Genomic DNA, 15,538 nt, shown 5'->3' on the forward strand with positions numbered 1-15,538 from the left:
AACCTCTCTCCCTCTCTTTCTCTCACCCCAAATAGAAGCCATACAGTTTGTGAAAGTTTTCTCGATTGTCCTTCCACCAACGATGCTACTACATTGACTCCACCCCATTTTACCCACGAATACATCAGTGACACAGTCATCAACGAGCAGATATCATCTCTTTCTTTTTTCTTGGGAAACAAATAACACTGTTTCATGTTGTTGCTGATAAAAAATCTAACTTTGATTTTTTTTAATCTTTTTTTTATTTAGGGATTATTTATGTTTGGTCCATTCAGTCATGTTGCTCATTTCTTTTTCTATGTTTATTTGGGACAGGTGTAGGGTACATTTACCTACATAGGAATCCCACTCATAGCTCACTAATGACAATGCATTCAACACTCTGATAGTTGATGCTTACAACAAATCTCACAAGAGGGCGAAACACAGCCACCACAACCAAAAAAAAAACAAAACAGAGAAAATGTTCACTTAAACAGATAATGTTATTGTTTCTTGCATCTTCATGATGAAACCACTTCCCTGTCTGTCTAACCTCCTGTAAAATGACGCATTATGGGGGGCTGATATCCGACGGACGTAGCCTTAAAGATCCCATAGCATGGGGATTCACGGAGTGGGAAGGTGATCCCAGTTTGGGTATATTTGAGAATCTGTGTATCAAACTGTGCATAGCTTTACCACTGATCTCTATGTAAGCATACACACAGCCGAAGGATCTCCACTGGAGTCCACCTTTACCGATGAGCCTCCGCTTTGATGCGCATATTCGCTGGCACATGGCTGACGTGGGTGCTATTCAGAGTTTTGAACATACCCCGGTGGGCAGGGAAAGTTTCCTTGCGCTATTGGGTCTTTAGCAGGTCTTTGGGGGTCAACGACCTCAGCAGTTCACCCATGACGATAGATAGGAAACCACAGACAGCCCACGATTTGGTTTCAAACATGAATTTTCTTCTTCCACTATGACGGGTGCCGACTCCTAAAACATGGCAGACCTCCGATCTCCTCACGAAGTGCAACATCCGTCACTACAGTGTATGTTCCCTGTCACTTCCTCTAGCATGGGTCGGAGTGGGGGGGGGGGGAAGGTTTGGGAGAATAACATTCAGCTTCCTGTTGACTTCTTATCTTCTTCTTTCAGCTCCCGTTGCATTCCACGCATACTTGAGATGTTTTTTGGCAAACGCTGGTAAAAGGGTGCTTGGGTTGTCACCGGGGGCAAGTACGATTTCCTCGCCTCAGCCGTGACCTCATGCTCGTGTCTCCCCGCGGCGTCATATTCCCAGCATCCTTTGCGAGCTTCAGCCGTCTCCAGGCGGGGCCCGAGCCAGTTGTCAAAACATGCATCCTCTCCGCCATCTGTTGGGAGAAAAATGATACGTGTAAGGAACGCCAATTCGTGGATGCCTACGACAAGAGGAGTCTTCCAACACTATCAGTTCTCAAAAAACAGAAGTCAATGTCTTGGGGGGTAATGAAAATGGCACATGATGGTATTTCAAGAAAAGTGTGTGACCAAAAATAGCACAGCAGCATTTTTCTTGAGGAAATAACGTCAGGCAGGATGCACACACAGCTCCTCACAGAATGTAACACTGGCGTGAAGCCAGCATGAAGTTCATAAAAATGACATTGCTAGTGGCAAATATAACAAACAGATGTTTGTACTAGCAAAAAGGAAGAAGGAAAGATGACAAAATTGGCTTCCTTATTCACAGAACTGATGGATAAATTTTCCTTTTCTCTTGACTGTTCCTTTCTGGGAAAAGAAATTGAAAATTGTGCAAAGAGGGGCCAACAGCACTGTACATCACTTCAACAAATGTGATTAATAAGAGTAGTTATCCTTCTTTAGTCCCATCAAGCTCTTTACAGGCAGGACAACTGCTTACGTCTTAGATGAGAGTAGTGACTAGCAATGTACTCTTAGTGGCTGTGATTGGATAATGACTAAATTGCCCACACAATTAATACTAGATTGTGTGCCAGCACAAAAAAAAAAAAGGAAAGAAAAAAAATGGAGTTGACCCACTCAATATTGCAATGATATAATCGACTGGATGTGTTGGCAAATTGCCATGCACAATAAAAGGGTATGATTACACAATGATTGGGGCGGCTTTGTAGCTTTCTGCTAAATAAAGGGCAAAAGAACTCTATCTGGTCAGCTCTGCAACTTTTTTTTGTTCTTTCAGAAAGGAATTTGATTGACTTGGTTTGGACAGCCATCCAGCCACAGTGAGATGATTGTGAAATTGGTCAGTAGACTTATTATCGTTATATAATCACTGGCTAGACGTGTTGGCAAATTGCCAACTGCACAAAGGGGTGTGATCGTATATTTATAATGTACAAGGACTGAGATGAGTTTTTTTAACATTTGTTTTGTTGTCTTTTCAGTGGTTGTTTTGTTTTCCTTTGTAAACAATGTTTTATTTGGACATCCTCCAAGGTTTTTCTTCAACGCAATTCAATCTGCAACCATGGTAACTCGCGTCAGGAGGGCACATGTCAAAGCCTAGTCAGACCAGACACATCTTAGGTTTGGCAGTAGGAAAGTTCTCTTGTTCCTTATATTTCCTCTCATTGTCTGCGTAATCCTCACGCACATGACAACATGTCTCAAGTAAGAAATAGTGAAAGGTCACGTATATTAATACATTTGTATACACACATACATCATGATCAAGATTAGAATTCTCTGTAATGGACCAAAATAATCATTTGGGTTTAAAGACTCAAATTTCTAAAGTCTGTCTCTATACCTGGGAGAGTAATCTTTTCTCTACTTCTGTAAAAAATTTGGCAGCTTAAAACAAAACAGAAATTGAGATATTAGCAGTTTTTCTGGCACATATCTTTTTTCTACTGATGCTGCTTTCACTGCGAAATAGATTATATTGTACACGTATATTTTCATTGATACAGTGTACTTTTGCACAGCATGCCTGAGTGACCCTAATCTTTAAATCCTATTTTCTCCCTTTTTTCTATGCAACTGCATCTCCTAACTCTCTCTCATTTCAAGCATGTTTTGAATGGGTTAGAGTGGTCAAAATTTGAACAAGTTATATGTTTAAAGCTTAGAGCTTACATTGCACTTCTTTGAACTATGTAGAAAAGTGGACATTTATTTTGGTCTACTTTTTGTGCGTTTTGAGCTGGGCAGTCAGTCAGATAATGTGTGTGCATGTGCATGTATGTACATTCAAGTAGTATGTTCAAGTATACTTCTCGACAGGAAATATCATATTTCATGATTTTGTATATTTGAACATTCAAGTGGAATGTACAGCAACAAATGAAAAAAATATATATATAAATTTTTATTTATTTATTTATTTATTTTTTATTTTTTTGTTTATTTTTTATGTTATTTTTTATTTTTTTATTTTTTTTTATTTTTTTTATTTTTTAAAATTTTATTTATTTATTATTATTATTATTTTTTTTTTTTTTTGGGGGGGGGGGGGGGAGTGACGTACATAAGTCCATTGTACATCTATACCTCTGAGTCTGTGCGCATGATATATTTCAAATTGATTTGAGCAAATGTTCCAGACTGAAGATTTTCATTTGTGTCTGTCATATCAAGCTGACAGAAATACAACAGTTGGCAGGGAACCAATGACTGGCTGTCAGTCAGTGGATGATGGGGATATTGATTGATTCATTCCATTATGGAGCTCTCCATACATCCGCCCCTGAATGTATGTATACAAATCTTACTGCTAGCTTCAGGATGACTATTTCCTGTCCCTTAAAGGTTAAATATCCCCTTTGGAAAAGTCATAAAATTTTGCATGGTTGAAAAATAATGTCTCCCAACATCGTCTTTGAAACCTTACAGTTACAAACCTCAGAGTTTTTGTAAAAGAAATGAAAAACTAACCCCATGTCACTTCATAGTACACTCCTTTCTTGAACCGAGAATAACGGTTGGAATCTTTTTTGAAGATAGAATCAATTCACTGGATATCTACAGTCCATATTCCCACTCCATCATACAGAAATTTGCAGTTTTGTTATTCTGAGGAAAGGTCCAAATTACCTACAAATGTATCTCTACAATATACACATGTACCAGCTTAGGAAAGGAATCTAATTTTCAGGGTTGCAAAAGGGACACAGGAACTTTAAAGTCCAATGACGGAAAGGTATTTGAATCCAAAGTCATTTGAATTTTGTGTACTTCCTTGTGGTTTTGCCTCTTGGCCCGTTTTCAAGGGAAGATAGAGGGTTGGGTAATGGCAGACCCAGCAGGTATGGAACAGGAATAATGACAATGGATCTAATTTGAAAGAGTTTTTAGATTTTCTACAGAAATGTGGGAATGAGTGCACTTACGATTTTGCAGTTTTTGATTCCATTAAAATAATAAAAAAGAAGGATATAAACCTACTGATGGTTCTGTCCTATTACTATCTAAATACTGCAAAGTGAAATATTGCATAGATATCCAGCTTCTTTTCTCTTTCTTTATTTTCTTCCGTCAATCTCAGAAGAGGAGCCAAACATGTGACATTTACGCATCATTAGTTTTGGCTCCAAGCATGGCAAGGTAAAATACAAAGCAGACCTGCCAGGTACGTGTTTATCCGTTTGCCCGTCTGATGCTCGTCGCCTCGCCAAAAAACCACATAGCTCTCAATTAAGGGGATGAATGGATACGTTTATGCAGGATGATCGAGGAGCATGAAGGGAATCGCAAGAATTCCTGCTTATCTCGTTTACAGTCTGGTCTGCCGCCAGAGGGGTGGCGTGAACTTGAACCCCATCCCAACCCTGACTGAGCTGAAAGGGCGGGTGGCGCGACCGACGGCGGGACGCAACGTCATGCTTATGTCCCCTTCTGTTGACGACCACACACCTGTAAATCCGCTTTACACCTAAATGACAGAATGCTGCAACGCATACTCAAAGGTCCTGGATTGTGCACCACTCCTCCATGACTTGACGGAGCCATCGACAAATCTTTTCTCTTTTTTCCTTTCCATATTTTGATGCTACGTCTGAGAGAGTTTTGCATTGTTTTCCAATAAATTGATGAATATTTGATATACATGTATCCAGTAACTGTCAGTATTTTCATATGTTAGCAGATATTTGTTTGTTTGCTTCCCCCTCTATTGCAATGTACAGGTGTGTGACAGCTCAGTTATGGTTCATTTATACTTTTGTCCAAGCTTCCCTTTGTAAAGAACTGTGCATAGCCCTCTGATTAATTCTGAGACTGGTCTACGTATGTTTTTGAAAATGTGGAATGAGATCTGTTTTTGAAATTACACACAACACCATTTCCCATTTCATGAGTACGAAATCAATATTCTTGTTTTTCTTTCCATATTCTTTGCAATGATATCTTATCATATTCTCAAACATGTCTGATTTTTCTTGCAGATTGCACAAAGATTTTCAGGAAATCTGATTAGTCTTGCAATGCCTTCATTCCTTACATATTTACTTGTACAAGAGCTTGTGATGTTTGTCAGGTTACTACGTGAAACAGTGCTCAGAGAACTGGTGAAGACTTTTTTCATTTGTTGGTATTTCCAGAACTTCAATTATTATAATTTTGGTGGGGGGGGGGGGGGTACAATATTTGTCAAAATCTGACTCTCACCTACTTGTGTATTCAAATATTCTTGAGGAACACATTAAAATGCAGAAAGTTAAAAAAAAAAACTAACATAAAAGAAAAGAAAAAGAAAACACACCACACCACTGCTATAGTTTTTACCTAAAATTATGTGCAGGCTTCCAGGACACAAATCTTCCTGGATTTCACATGAATGCAGTTGAACAAATAAAAACACAAAGTCAACATACACTATTGGAAGATCTTATCTCTCTGTCTGTATGAAATATGAACACAAAAGTGTGTTTGTCCACCACCTACATGTAACTCACCCGTTGTGGGTTGACCACTGTGCAGGGGGGCAGGATGGAGTGGTCAAGGGACCGACTGCAGGTTCTTCAGCCGGTACACCATACCCTCGGCGTCGAGGTCGCCCCGCCTGAGGGACTTGAGGAGCCGCCGAGTGGCGGCCTGGAGCGGGGTGGGCACCTGGTGGCTAAGAAGTGGCCCGATGAAGACGTCGTAGGCCCGCTGCAGGTTGAGATGGGCGTTGAGTCCCCCACACTTCATGTTGCTGGCACACTTGACTGCAATTCAGATGTAAAACAGACGCGAATGGAAATATATATGAATATGAATAATATTAATATAATGTAGGCTAAATGTACTGTAAAAACCAGAAATTTTCCTGTGCATTTAATTTCACAAATTTCACGATAGCCAAGATTCATGGAATTAAAATGCACTGAATGCCAGTGGCAATTCAAAAAAATTTCATGCCGCAAAAAGGGCACTGAGTTTCAATTTGCAAAAATTTCATGCCACAAATATTTCTGGTTTTACAGTATGTACAAATACAATGTTATGTATAGAGGGCGCAACGGCAATCTCGGAAAGGTTCTTCACCGCTGCAAAATTTTGCCCAAAATTCCGGATTTGACCGCGCCCGCCGACATCGTTATTGTTATCACTGTTTTGGTGAGTGTCTCAACATTTTAATCCGTCGTTGAATTTGATATGTTATCGGTTGATATTTGAGAAAATATCGGCAGAACATTCCGTATTTTCTTATTCGGAAATTACAACGACCATAACGGGTGCTCAAGGTGACGACCCGCTGACCAACCCCACTAGCCGATCGCCGTCAGCCCCCTACCTTTCCAGCTGCTACCTTATCAAAGGTTTTAGTGGCGCCACCTAGCTGACCACGTGATCAAGCTTCGCAAGTGCATAATGGGCCGCAAAGGTATACTGCATTCCGTCGTCCTGCTGCTAATCATCTACATAGCTCAGACTGAGGCTTTCACTCGCTTAGCCATCCCACAGTATGAGAGGAATGAATGGCAGCAAAGGAACAATGAGCTGAAAGAACTCATAGCACCTATTCATCGTGACCTAAATCACCGCATCTTGACCCCCAAGGAGGCCGCCGACTCTTTCAGCCATACCGTCTTCGGCTACTTCGCTTCGCAACCCGACTTCGTCAAAGAAAACAACTCACGAGCATACGTCGAACATGAACCAAAAACTCTAGCTGACGCGCGAAAAAAGAAAAACATTCTCCGTCGAAAAGCATTTGGCAAGGAAAGCACTGAGGAAGACAGAAAAAACTTTCGGTCAGCAGTTAAAGCAGTATCTTTTCTGAAAAAGCGATCTGACAAAAGGAAAGCTGGAAAAACGGCAGCCTACCAGGAAAATCTCTACAGAAAAGACTTCTGGAACTTCTCAAAACAAGTATGTAACGGAGACTTTAATAAAGCTACCCCCAATATTTCCTTCTCGAAAGAAATGGCAGATGAGTATTATCCACAAAGATACTCCCGAGCTGAGCATATCGATTTTAATCAGCTCCAATGGTTCCCATACATAAACGTAGATGAAAGAAATTATGAATTTGATTTAACCCCGGTTACACCTAAACAAGTGAAATTAGTATTACAAGCCAAGAAGGCTTCTTCCTCTCCCGGGCCAGATGGCCTTATGTACGGCTTGCTTAGAAATACTCCTTGTGTTCACCATTTTTTGGCCACTCTATTTTCTCAACTACTTCTTGAAACAAATGACCCCCCTGAGAGCTGGTCCTGTTGCCAAGCAACGCTGATACATAAGGCCGGGGATACAAATGTACCGGAAAATTTCACAATGATTTCGTTAACTTCTTGTGTAAGTAAAATTTTCCACCAAATACTCGCAAACCGTCTAGCATGTTATCTGACTACAAATTGTTTCATTGACTCGAATGTGCAGAAGGCTTTCATCAATGGAGTTAATGGTTGTGTCGAGCATAATCAAGTCTTACATGAAATAATTGCGCACAGTAAAGCCAAGAAACGCACAGTGCATCTAACGTTTTTCGATCTGGCGGATGCTTTTGGGAGTGTTGGCCACGAGTTGATATCCCATTCCTTGCATCGTTTTCATGTACCAACCAATCTATCGGTGTACATCGACAATCTGTACGGTAGATTGCAAGGTAGTGTAAAAGGTAACAAATGGCTGTCTCAACCTTTCACGTTTAAAAAAGGCGTGTTTCAGGGAGACCCCCTCTCACCTATGATTTTTCTGTTATGTTTCAACCCCCTTATCGAATATCTCGGACAGATGAAGGATAGACTGGGGTATGATCTGAATGGCACCAGAATCATAACAACTCCGTACGCAGACGATTTTAGTTTGATCACGAACAACAAAGTACAACATCAAAAAATAATTGACCAATTGCACTCATACACAGCGTCAATGGGACTCAAACTAAAACCTTCCAAATGCTGCAGTCTTTCTATCTGCGGTGGTGTCCCTAAAGAGATTGACTATTCAATCGGCTCTGAACGTATTCGTTCAATCAAAGAAAAGTCTCATAAATTTCTGGGTTCGCATATTTGTTTTAGTGGCAAACCAGCCGAAGTATGCGAGTTCGTTCACAATGAAATAATGGTCAAGATGCAAAGAATTGAAGAAACATGTGTCCGTCCGGAGTTTAAGGTCGCCATCTATTCATGTTACCTACTAAATTCTATCCGTTTTTTGCTTACAGTTCATACACTGCAAAAGACCCACCTAGATAAACTCGATGTAATGACCGACAAATATCTGAAAAAATGGTTAGGTGTTCCCGCTCGTGGTGCTAACATCGCCATTGTTCACTTACCCCATGGTCTCAACATCCCCAGCCTATCTGACATCTACCGCCAGTCTCAATCTCTAGCTTTCACCAGATCGAGAGTCAAAGCTGATAGTGTCGTTAACCAAGCGATTGACTCCGCCATTGAAAGAGAGTCAAATTGGGCACGTAAACAGTCCACTGTTGTGAATTGTAACGTAACTCATGGTAAAGTGGAAAATTTAGTTAATGTGCAGACAAGCTCATGGAACGCAGTAAAGAAAATGGTTAAGCAGGTAATAGAGGAGGATACAGTGAAATACTGGACTGATCGAGTAGCGCCACTCTTAGTGCAGGGGAAATTCACATCATTACTGTTACTGGAAAATGAGAATCTAACATGGAAATCGATCATGTATAACCTCCCCAAAAGAGTTCTCAGTTTCATTATCAATGCGTGTATAGATTCTCTGCCCTCCTACACAAACTTGCACACCTGGGGTAAACGCCTCAGTGATAAATGTGTCTTCTGCCCGGGCACCACTGGCACTTTGCATCATATACTTTCAAACTGCCCAGTTTTTCTAGATAGATACGAGTGGCGTCATAACAACCTGCTGAGGTATATGTATAAAACATTTCTTGAAAATCTGTCCAACGGGACGATTTACACTGACTTAGAGGGGCACTTAATCGCCGGGGGCACCATACCTCCCCATATTCTCACTACAAGTTTGCGCCCAGATTTAGTTATCCTTAAGGAAGAACAAGATATCACGATTGTTGAACTAACTGTTCCCTTTGAAATGAACCTCAAGGATGCACATCAAAGAAAAGTAGAAAAGTATAATTCAATTGTGCGGGACATCTAGGATAAGGGCTACTCAGTGTCATTCCACGCGATAGAAGTCGGGGCAAGGGGCCTAATAGACCGGGGGAACAAAAGCCGTTTAAAGCGAATTCTGAGAACAACAGGTTCAAAGATTCGTCCAAACGAATTTTTCCAGACACTCTCTAAACTCGCCATACTCTCCTCTTTTTCAATATTTTATGCCAGGAAAGAGAGAGCTTGGGGGGAGGTACGGCACCTAGATCCATGACTTATTAGTTATGCAATATTCGCACCCACTATGAAGCCGACGTGGAAGTACAGGAATATGTTTGCCGGTCTGTAAGACACATGTTTGTAATCATGTGTTATGTATGTGATATAATTGTAGAATATTGTTTGAGGTATGTTATAATTATCAATATAGATATTTACTGTTTGTATAATATACAGGCGCAAATATTTACGGTTTATATGTGGTATTGGCTGTAGATTTTTTTTTTTCCCGGGAGAGGGGGGGGGGGGGAGGAGAAGGGTAGCCGCAGGTATGAGATGGGGATAGCGGGTGAAAGCTTATTCTGCCGCTGCGGCTGGTTTGGATTTCGCATTTTTTATGTTTTGTTTTTTGTTGGGAAAGGAAAGGAATTTGAGGTTAAATGATATGTTTGGAAAGTTGAGATGAGATTAGTATTGATGCACTGTAATATTATGGGTGAATGGGTAATTGAAAAAAAAAATGTAGAAATGTTTGTTTATAGTTTTTGGTTTTAGGTTGAAAAAGATTGATAGTTGTAAATAAGATGGGTTCTGATAATGTGGTAGGGGTATGGGGCACAGAGCCAAATAAAGATTAACGTTGGTGAAGATTTGATGAGATGATGATGACAATAAGGTTTATGTGGGGTTTTTTTTTGTATATATGTATGTGTGTGTATATGTATGTATATGCATATATATAGGCCTATATGTGTATTTGTATAATTTATTATATTATATTTTAATGCGGATTATTGTATTAATACTGCGGATGATAACTACATCACTGCTGTTAATGTAACACAGAAATAGTATTATGTATTGATTGTTTTTATTGATTGATCACCGGTAATATCTGATATTCTATGTGTGATATGGGTTGCAATAATGCAAACTCTAATATTGTTGTTTTGTATCCCCATGTACGTGTCTAAACCTGCCATTCGTTTTGAATGAAACGGTGGACCTGGTTCTTTTGTATATTTGTTATTCTCACACTTACTTGAACTTGAATAAAGTCATGATTAAACAATGTATAACATGTTTGTATAATGTACACACTGTATGTAAACAAAGTGCTGAAGTGATGACATTGTAGATGCACATCCCACATATTGTAAGATAAACCTTTAGGCCAGGTGAGGTTGTTTAGAACCAGTATCCAAGGTGATGAATGGCTATAACATCACGCTCTGATACTCTACACAGGCAAACCTGCCATAGTAACCACCTGTTGGTAACAACCACATTAATTTCCCTTGAGCAATCATTAATGTCATCATTACCAAAGTACTGCATACAAAGGAAGGAGAGGAAGTGGGGGGGGGGGGGGGGGCAAGGATATACATGTAGTATTTGCTGTCATAATGCTCAGGTGATTGCATTTTATAAATCCTGTGCACCATTGAACAGAAAGATCTATGACTCAAACACTTCATACAACCCAATGTTCATTCATTGCTCTTCTCACTAATTCCCTAGGACACTGGATCACCTGTGCTGGAATGTTTCTCTTTCGTTGTCGTGCGTACAGCGCCATGTGTTGACACTTGCCCCACACTCGCCCACACACCTGTCAAAACACACGTCAACAAAGCTTCTCCCTTCAGGAAAAGATGGAAGTTAAAGGCAGATTCCACCCATGGTGGAGGGGAACGGGGACCTGGACAAGGACAGGTGACTTCCTCTAGACACTCCTCTATACTCTGATCCCCTTTCTCTCTCTCCCTCTCTCAACCCACCAGTCACCCTACCTAAGCTCATTTGGATATACAATTGTATGATATGATATGATACGATATGATATGATATGATATGGTGCAATACAATGCAATACCATACAATAAGATACAATTATACAACATGACACAACACAACATGATGTATGGTATGGTATGGTATGGTATGATATGATATGAAGAATACGATAAATCATATGATATATCTTCCTCTTTCAATAAAGTACAGGCCACCTTGTGTTGTATAAGCCTACTGGTTATGATATGATATGATATGATATGATGTCTTCTTCTTTCAATACAGTACAGGCCATCTTGTGTATCAGCGTACTGGATATAACATGATATGATACAAGATGATATGATATGATTCAAGATGATATGATATATGATATGATATGATATGGTATGATATGATATGATATGATATGATATGATATGATATGATATGATATATAATATAATATAATATATGATATGATATGATATGATATGATATGATATGATATGATATGATATGATATGATATGATATGATATACAGGTATATATATGCACACAAACATATATTCAATGTTTTCTTTCTTCAGCTCAAAATAGCCTTGCTGCTTACAACTTGGTGTTCTACGATACCCCTGGTTTTTTAAGTTGTGTGTGTTTGTTTGTTTTTTTATATATGTATGGATGAATGCCTGTTAAAAATAATGAAGTCAAAAAGTATTTTGAATGTTTATGTCTACTTCTATGACCATCTACAATGTAATTCCACAGTGGACGGGGGAACAAGGAAATACAATGTAATCAATCTAATTATGGTTTTATGATAACATCAATATTGTAATAATGATTTGCACGATTATTGTCCACATATTGTGTAAATGCAATTTACATGCTCTGTAGCTATTAGAAACTGGTCTATAACAATTACTATCCTACACTTTTTCCATTCTTGTGTGACTCATTTCCACCACACAAAAATAAAAACTGTTTGGGAAAGTTTTTTGAATGTGAGGAACTAGAAAAAGGAAGATCAATTTATAAACATCAAGATTTTGATTTGCCTGGTTTAAGAAGTTTTCTCATAGTGTCAAAAAAAATCGTTTCAAAATATGGCAAAAGAAAGAGAAACCAAAAATAGAAACAGTCTTATGTGTGATGTGATAGCCAAGTCGTTCCTCTGTTTCAATCACCCATCATACTTCTTATCACAACAGACTAGGACAGCTCAGCATGTTCACTCACAGCCTGCACGCTGAGAAACAAGGTCTTTATCCACAGGGAGGGAAGGGAAAAGGGAGAAAATGGGTTTTCCTTCCTCCTGTTGTCTGCTATGCTAATTTTCATTTTTGTGTGTGAAAAAATTGTAGCGTCTGCCATATACCATTTTATTGGAAAAAAAAAAAGGTAAAAAGGGAAGATGATGAATTGAAGTTATCAGATTCTCTCCTAGAAATTGATTGAGTTGATAACAATCTGAACGACACCAAGAAACACACACATAGACAAGCAGACACACACACACTCTCTCTCTCTCTCTCACACACACACACACAGACATCACCCACACCCACATACACACAAACAGATGCACAAACACACACCTCTTCCAGTACACACAAAGCAACATGCATTCAAATACACCAGTCAGGAGGGGCCAGCGCTGACAAATAAAGTATTTTCACTCTCAAGGTTTTCAATGTTTATCATACAGCACAAACAAACACACCAGACTACTGTAAAAGTGGATATTTTCGCGCGACTAATTTTTCGCGCTCGGCTGGGTAAGAAGAATTTCACGTGTTTTTATGTAATTCCATGGAATCCAGACATCAACTACTGGAACATATGGCAAGCAAAAATATTCGCATGCTTTTATTTTCGCGCTGGTTTTGGATTGCGCGAAATGCGCGAAAATTTCAACACCACGCAAATTTCCACTTTTACAGTACTCCTACATTGAAAGCATTTCATTTTTCTTCGGATCTTGGGTGCTCCATCCACGATGGCATGATGTGTGTATTGCGCAATCAAGTGAAGCATCACCTGGTGAAATCAACACATCCTCTTCGGGAAGTTACAACATACCATTTCAGATTTTCGACGAAATGCCTAAGGAAATCTGAATTTAGAGCCAAAAATTTTTTGATCTTGAATGATGAGGGCAGATGATGTAATATTTGGCAAGTAAACTGTGCTGTTGATAAATGCCAGGTACAGTTGCACTGTCCTTATTCTGAGGAAAATCAATAAGGCAACTGTCGTGAGCATGTCATCTCTAAATACCTGAACATCAGCAATGTATTTGCTATATCCTTTCCCTTTTTCTTTCCTATGGGCCGAGAGTGGAGGCCAGAATTATTGACCACAGTCACAGCATGCCAAACTTCCAGTATGAAAATTAAGGTGGTGAATATCTATACTGACCATACTAAATAATCGTATTTTTGTATTCTGTCAACAGATATGACTTCTGTAATAATATGAACTATGTCTCTCACATACTGTATATGCAATATATACTCAACGTTTCTAATTCTTGACGAATCAGGACTTCCCGACAATTTCGCGAGTGGCTAACTTCACGATCAAGGAATACAGTAGGCCCTACTAAAGGGAGAAAAGTATGGGTGCATGTCACATTCATGTTGAGATCAGAGTTAATAATTTTGCATGTCTTCAAATTTGCAACATAGCCCCCATCTCACGAAATAAAAACCTCGCGAAATAAATGGTGCAAACAGTAGGCGACTTTTATAGTTTTTGTCTTGATGGATTTTGGTAGGCCTCGCCCATTTCTTTGCTTTTCTCAATCAAACTTCAAAGCAGATGCAAACTCACCAACCGACTTGCCTTCGACGAGGCACTGCAGGTTCTTGTCGCAGTCAGGCTCCGTGCTGCTGAGGTCGTCGACGTCTGCCAGCACCAGCACGCCATCGACCAGGACAAACTGTTCATCGCGGAAGTCGCTGATCGCCGTGCTGCCCATGGGGGAGCTCTCCAGGAACTGCAACAGGTTGCCCATGTCCATACAAAGCTGGGAGGATGGAGGGACGTGAAACAAAAATAAAGTAAATACAATCACATTGTTATGGATAGACAGATGGGAAAAAGTCTATACGTTGTAGATTCATTCATTTATACATTTATTTTTTTTTTTCATTTTCAACAGATTAGATGGATAGACAGATTAATAGACTAGCAGATGGACTGATTGATTGATGACAGATAGATGGATACATACTGATTTATTATTATACAGTCAAACCTGTCTTAGCAAACACCTGTCTATAGCGGCCACCTGTCTATAATGGCCGCTCTTTTCGACTCCCTTGCAACCCTTAAGCTACTCGTATTCTCTATCTCAACATGCTAAGCGAATCTCTGTTTCTTTTATTACCATTTTTGTAACAAATTAAATACAAAGTCCTGCAATGATCACAGGTTTGCCATGCTGTCAGAGCACCGTATTTACAAAATTCAGGACTTCATCACCTTTATATATTTGATGTCTCTAAATAAGCATAAATAGCAGTGAGCATATCAACCCTTTTGATCAATATGTACCTGGTACTCCTCCGTCTTTACAAGGAAAATGTCTTCTTGGCAAAGCCCTTTTTGAATAAAGCACTATTAAAATACAAGCATCAACTATGGCAACAACACATTGCTGCTGCACCTGTGGAAGCCAACTGGCAACAACACTTTCTTGCTACACCTGTGGTAGCCACTTGGCAATGGCCAATCACCTGTGTTGTTGACATGGCACCTGCAAGTGCAATATCAATGTCACTTACAACAATTGCACAACCCCAATTGTTGTCAAGTAGGATCTAGGTCTTTTAGGATGAGTACATCACACCCTGTCACCAGATTTCAAATCTATTGGTTTCTAGGCTCATTCAAGAACTGCAGAGATCAAAGTAGTGCAGGTGTGAATATTCTGGCGAAATCAAGCGATGCAAACAGCCGGAAGGTCAGATTGGCCAATGCAGGGTGTTGGATACCTTGAAATGTGTGATCCATTGCATTATA

General features: G+C 39.6%; 1 protein-coding gene across 1 annotated transcript in view; it reads right to left on the bottom strand.

Moving 5' to 3' along the window:
- Nucleotides 1–761: 761 nt before the first annotated feature.
- Nucleotides 762–15,538, bottom strand: part of LOC139714623 (extracellular tyrosine-protein kinase PKDCC-like) — a 62,754-nt gene continuing 47,977 nt past the window's right edge. Inside the window, exons 3-5 of the mRNA XM_071626303.1 lie at nt 14,345–14,540; nt 5,917–6,171; nt 762–1,365 (exon numbers count right to left, since the gene is read on the bottom strand). Of these exons, the coding sequence (XP_071482404.1) occupies nt 5,960–6,171; nt 14,345–14,540 (408 nt within the window). The 3' untranslated portion in view covers nt 762–1,365; nt 5,917–5,959. The remainder of the gene's footprint in view (nt 1,366–5,916; nt 6,172–14,344; nt 14,541–15,538) is intronic.

This window comes from Diadema antillarum, unplaced genomic scaffold (genome assembly GCF_040938485.1).
Source record: "Diadema antillarum isolate AM-2024a unplaced genomic scaffold, OU_Dant_1.0 seq00002344_RagTag, whole genome shotgun sequence".
NCBI classification, from domain to species: domain Eukaryota; kingdom Metazoa; phylum Echinodermata; class Echinoidea; order Diadematoida; family Diadematidae; genus Diadema; species Diadema antillarum.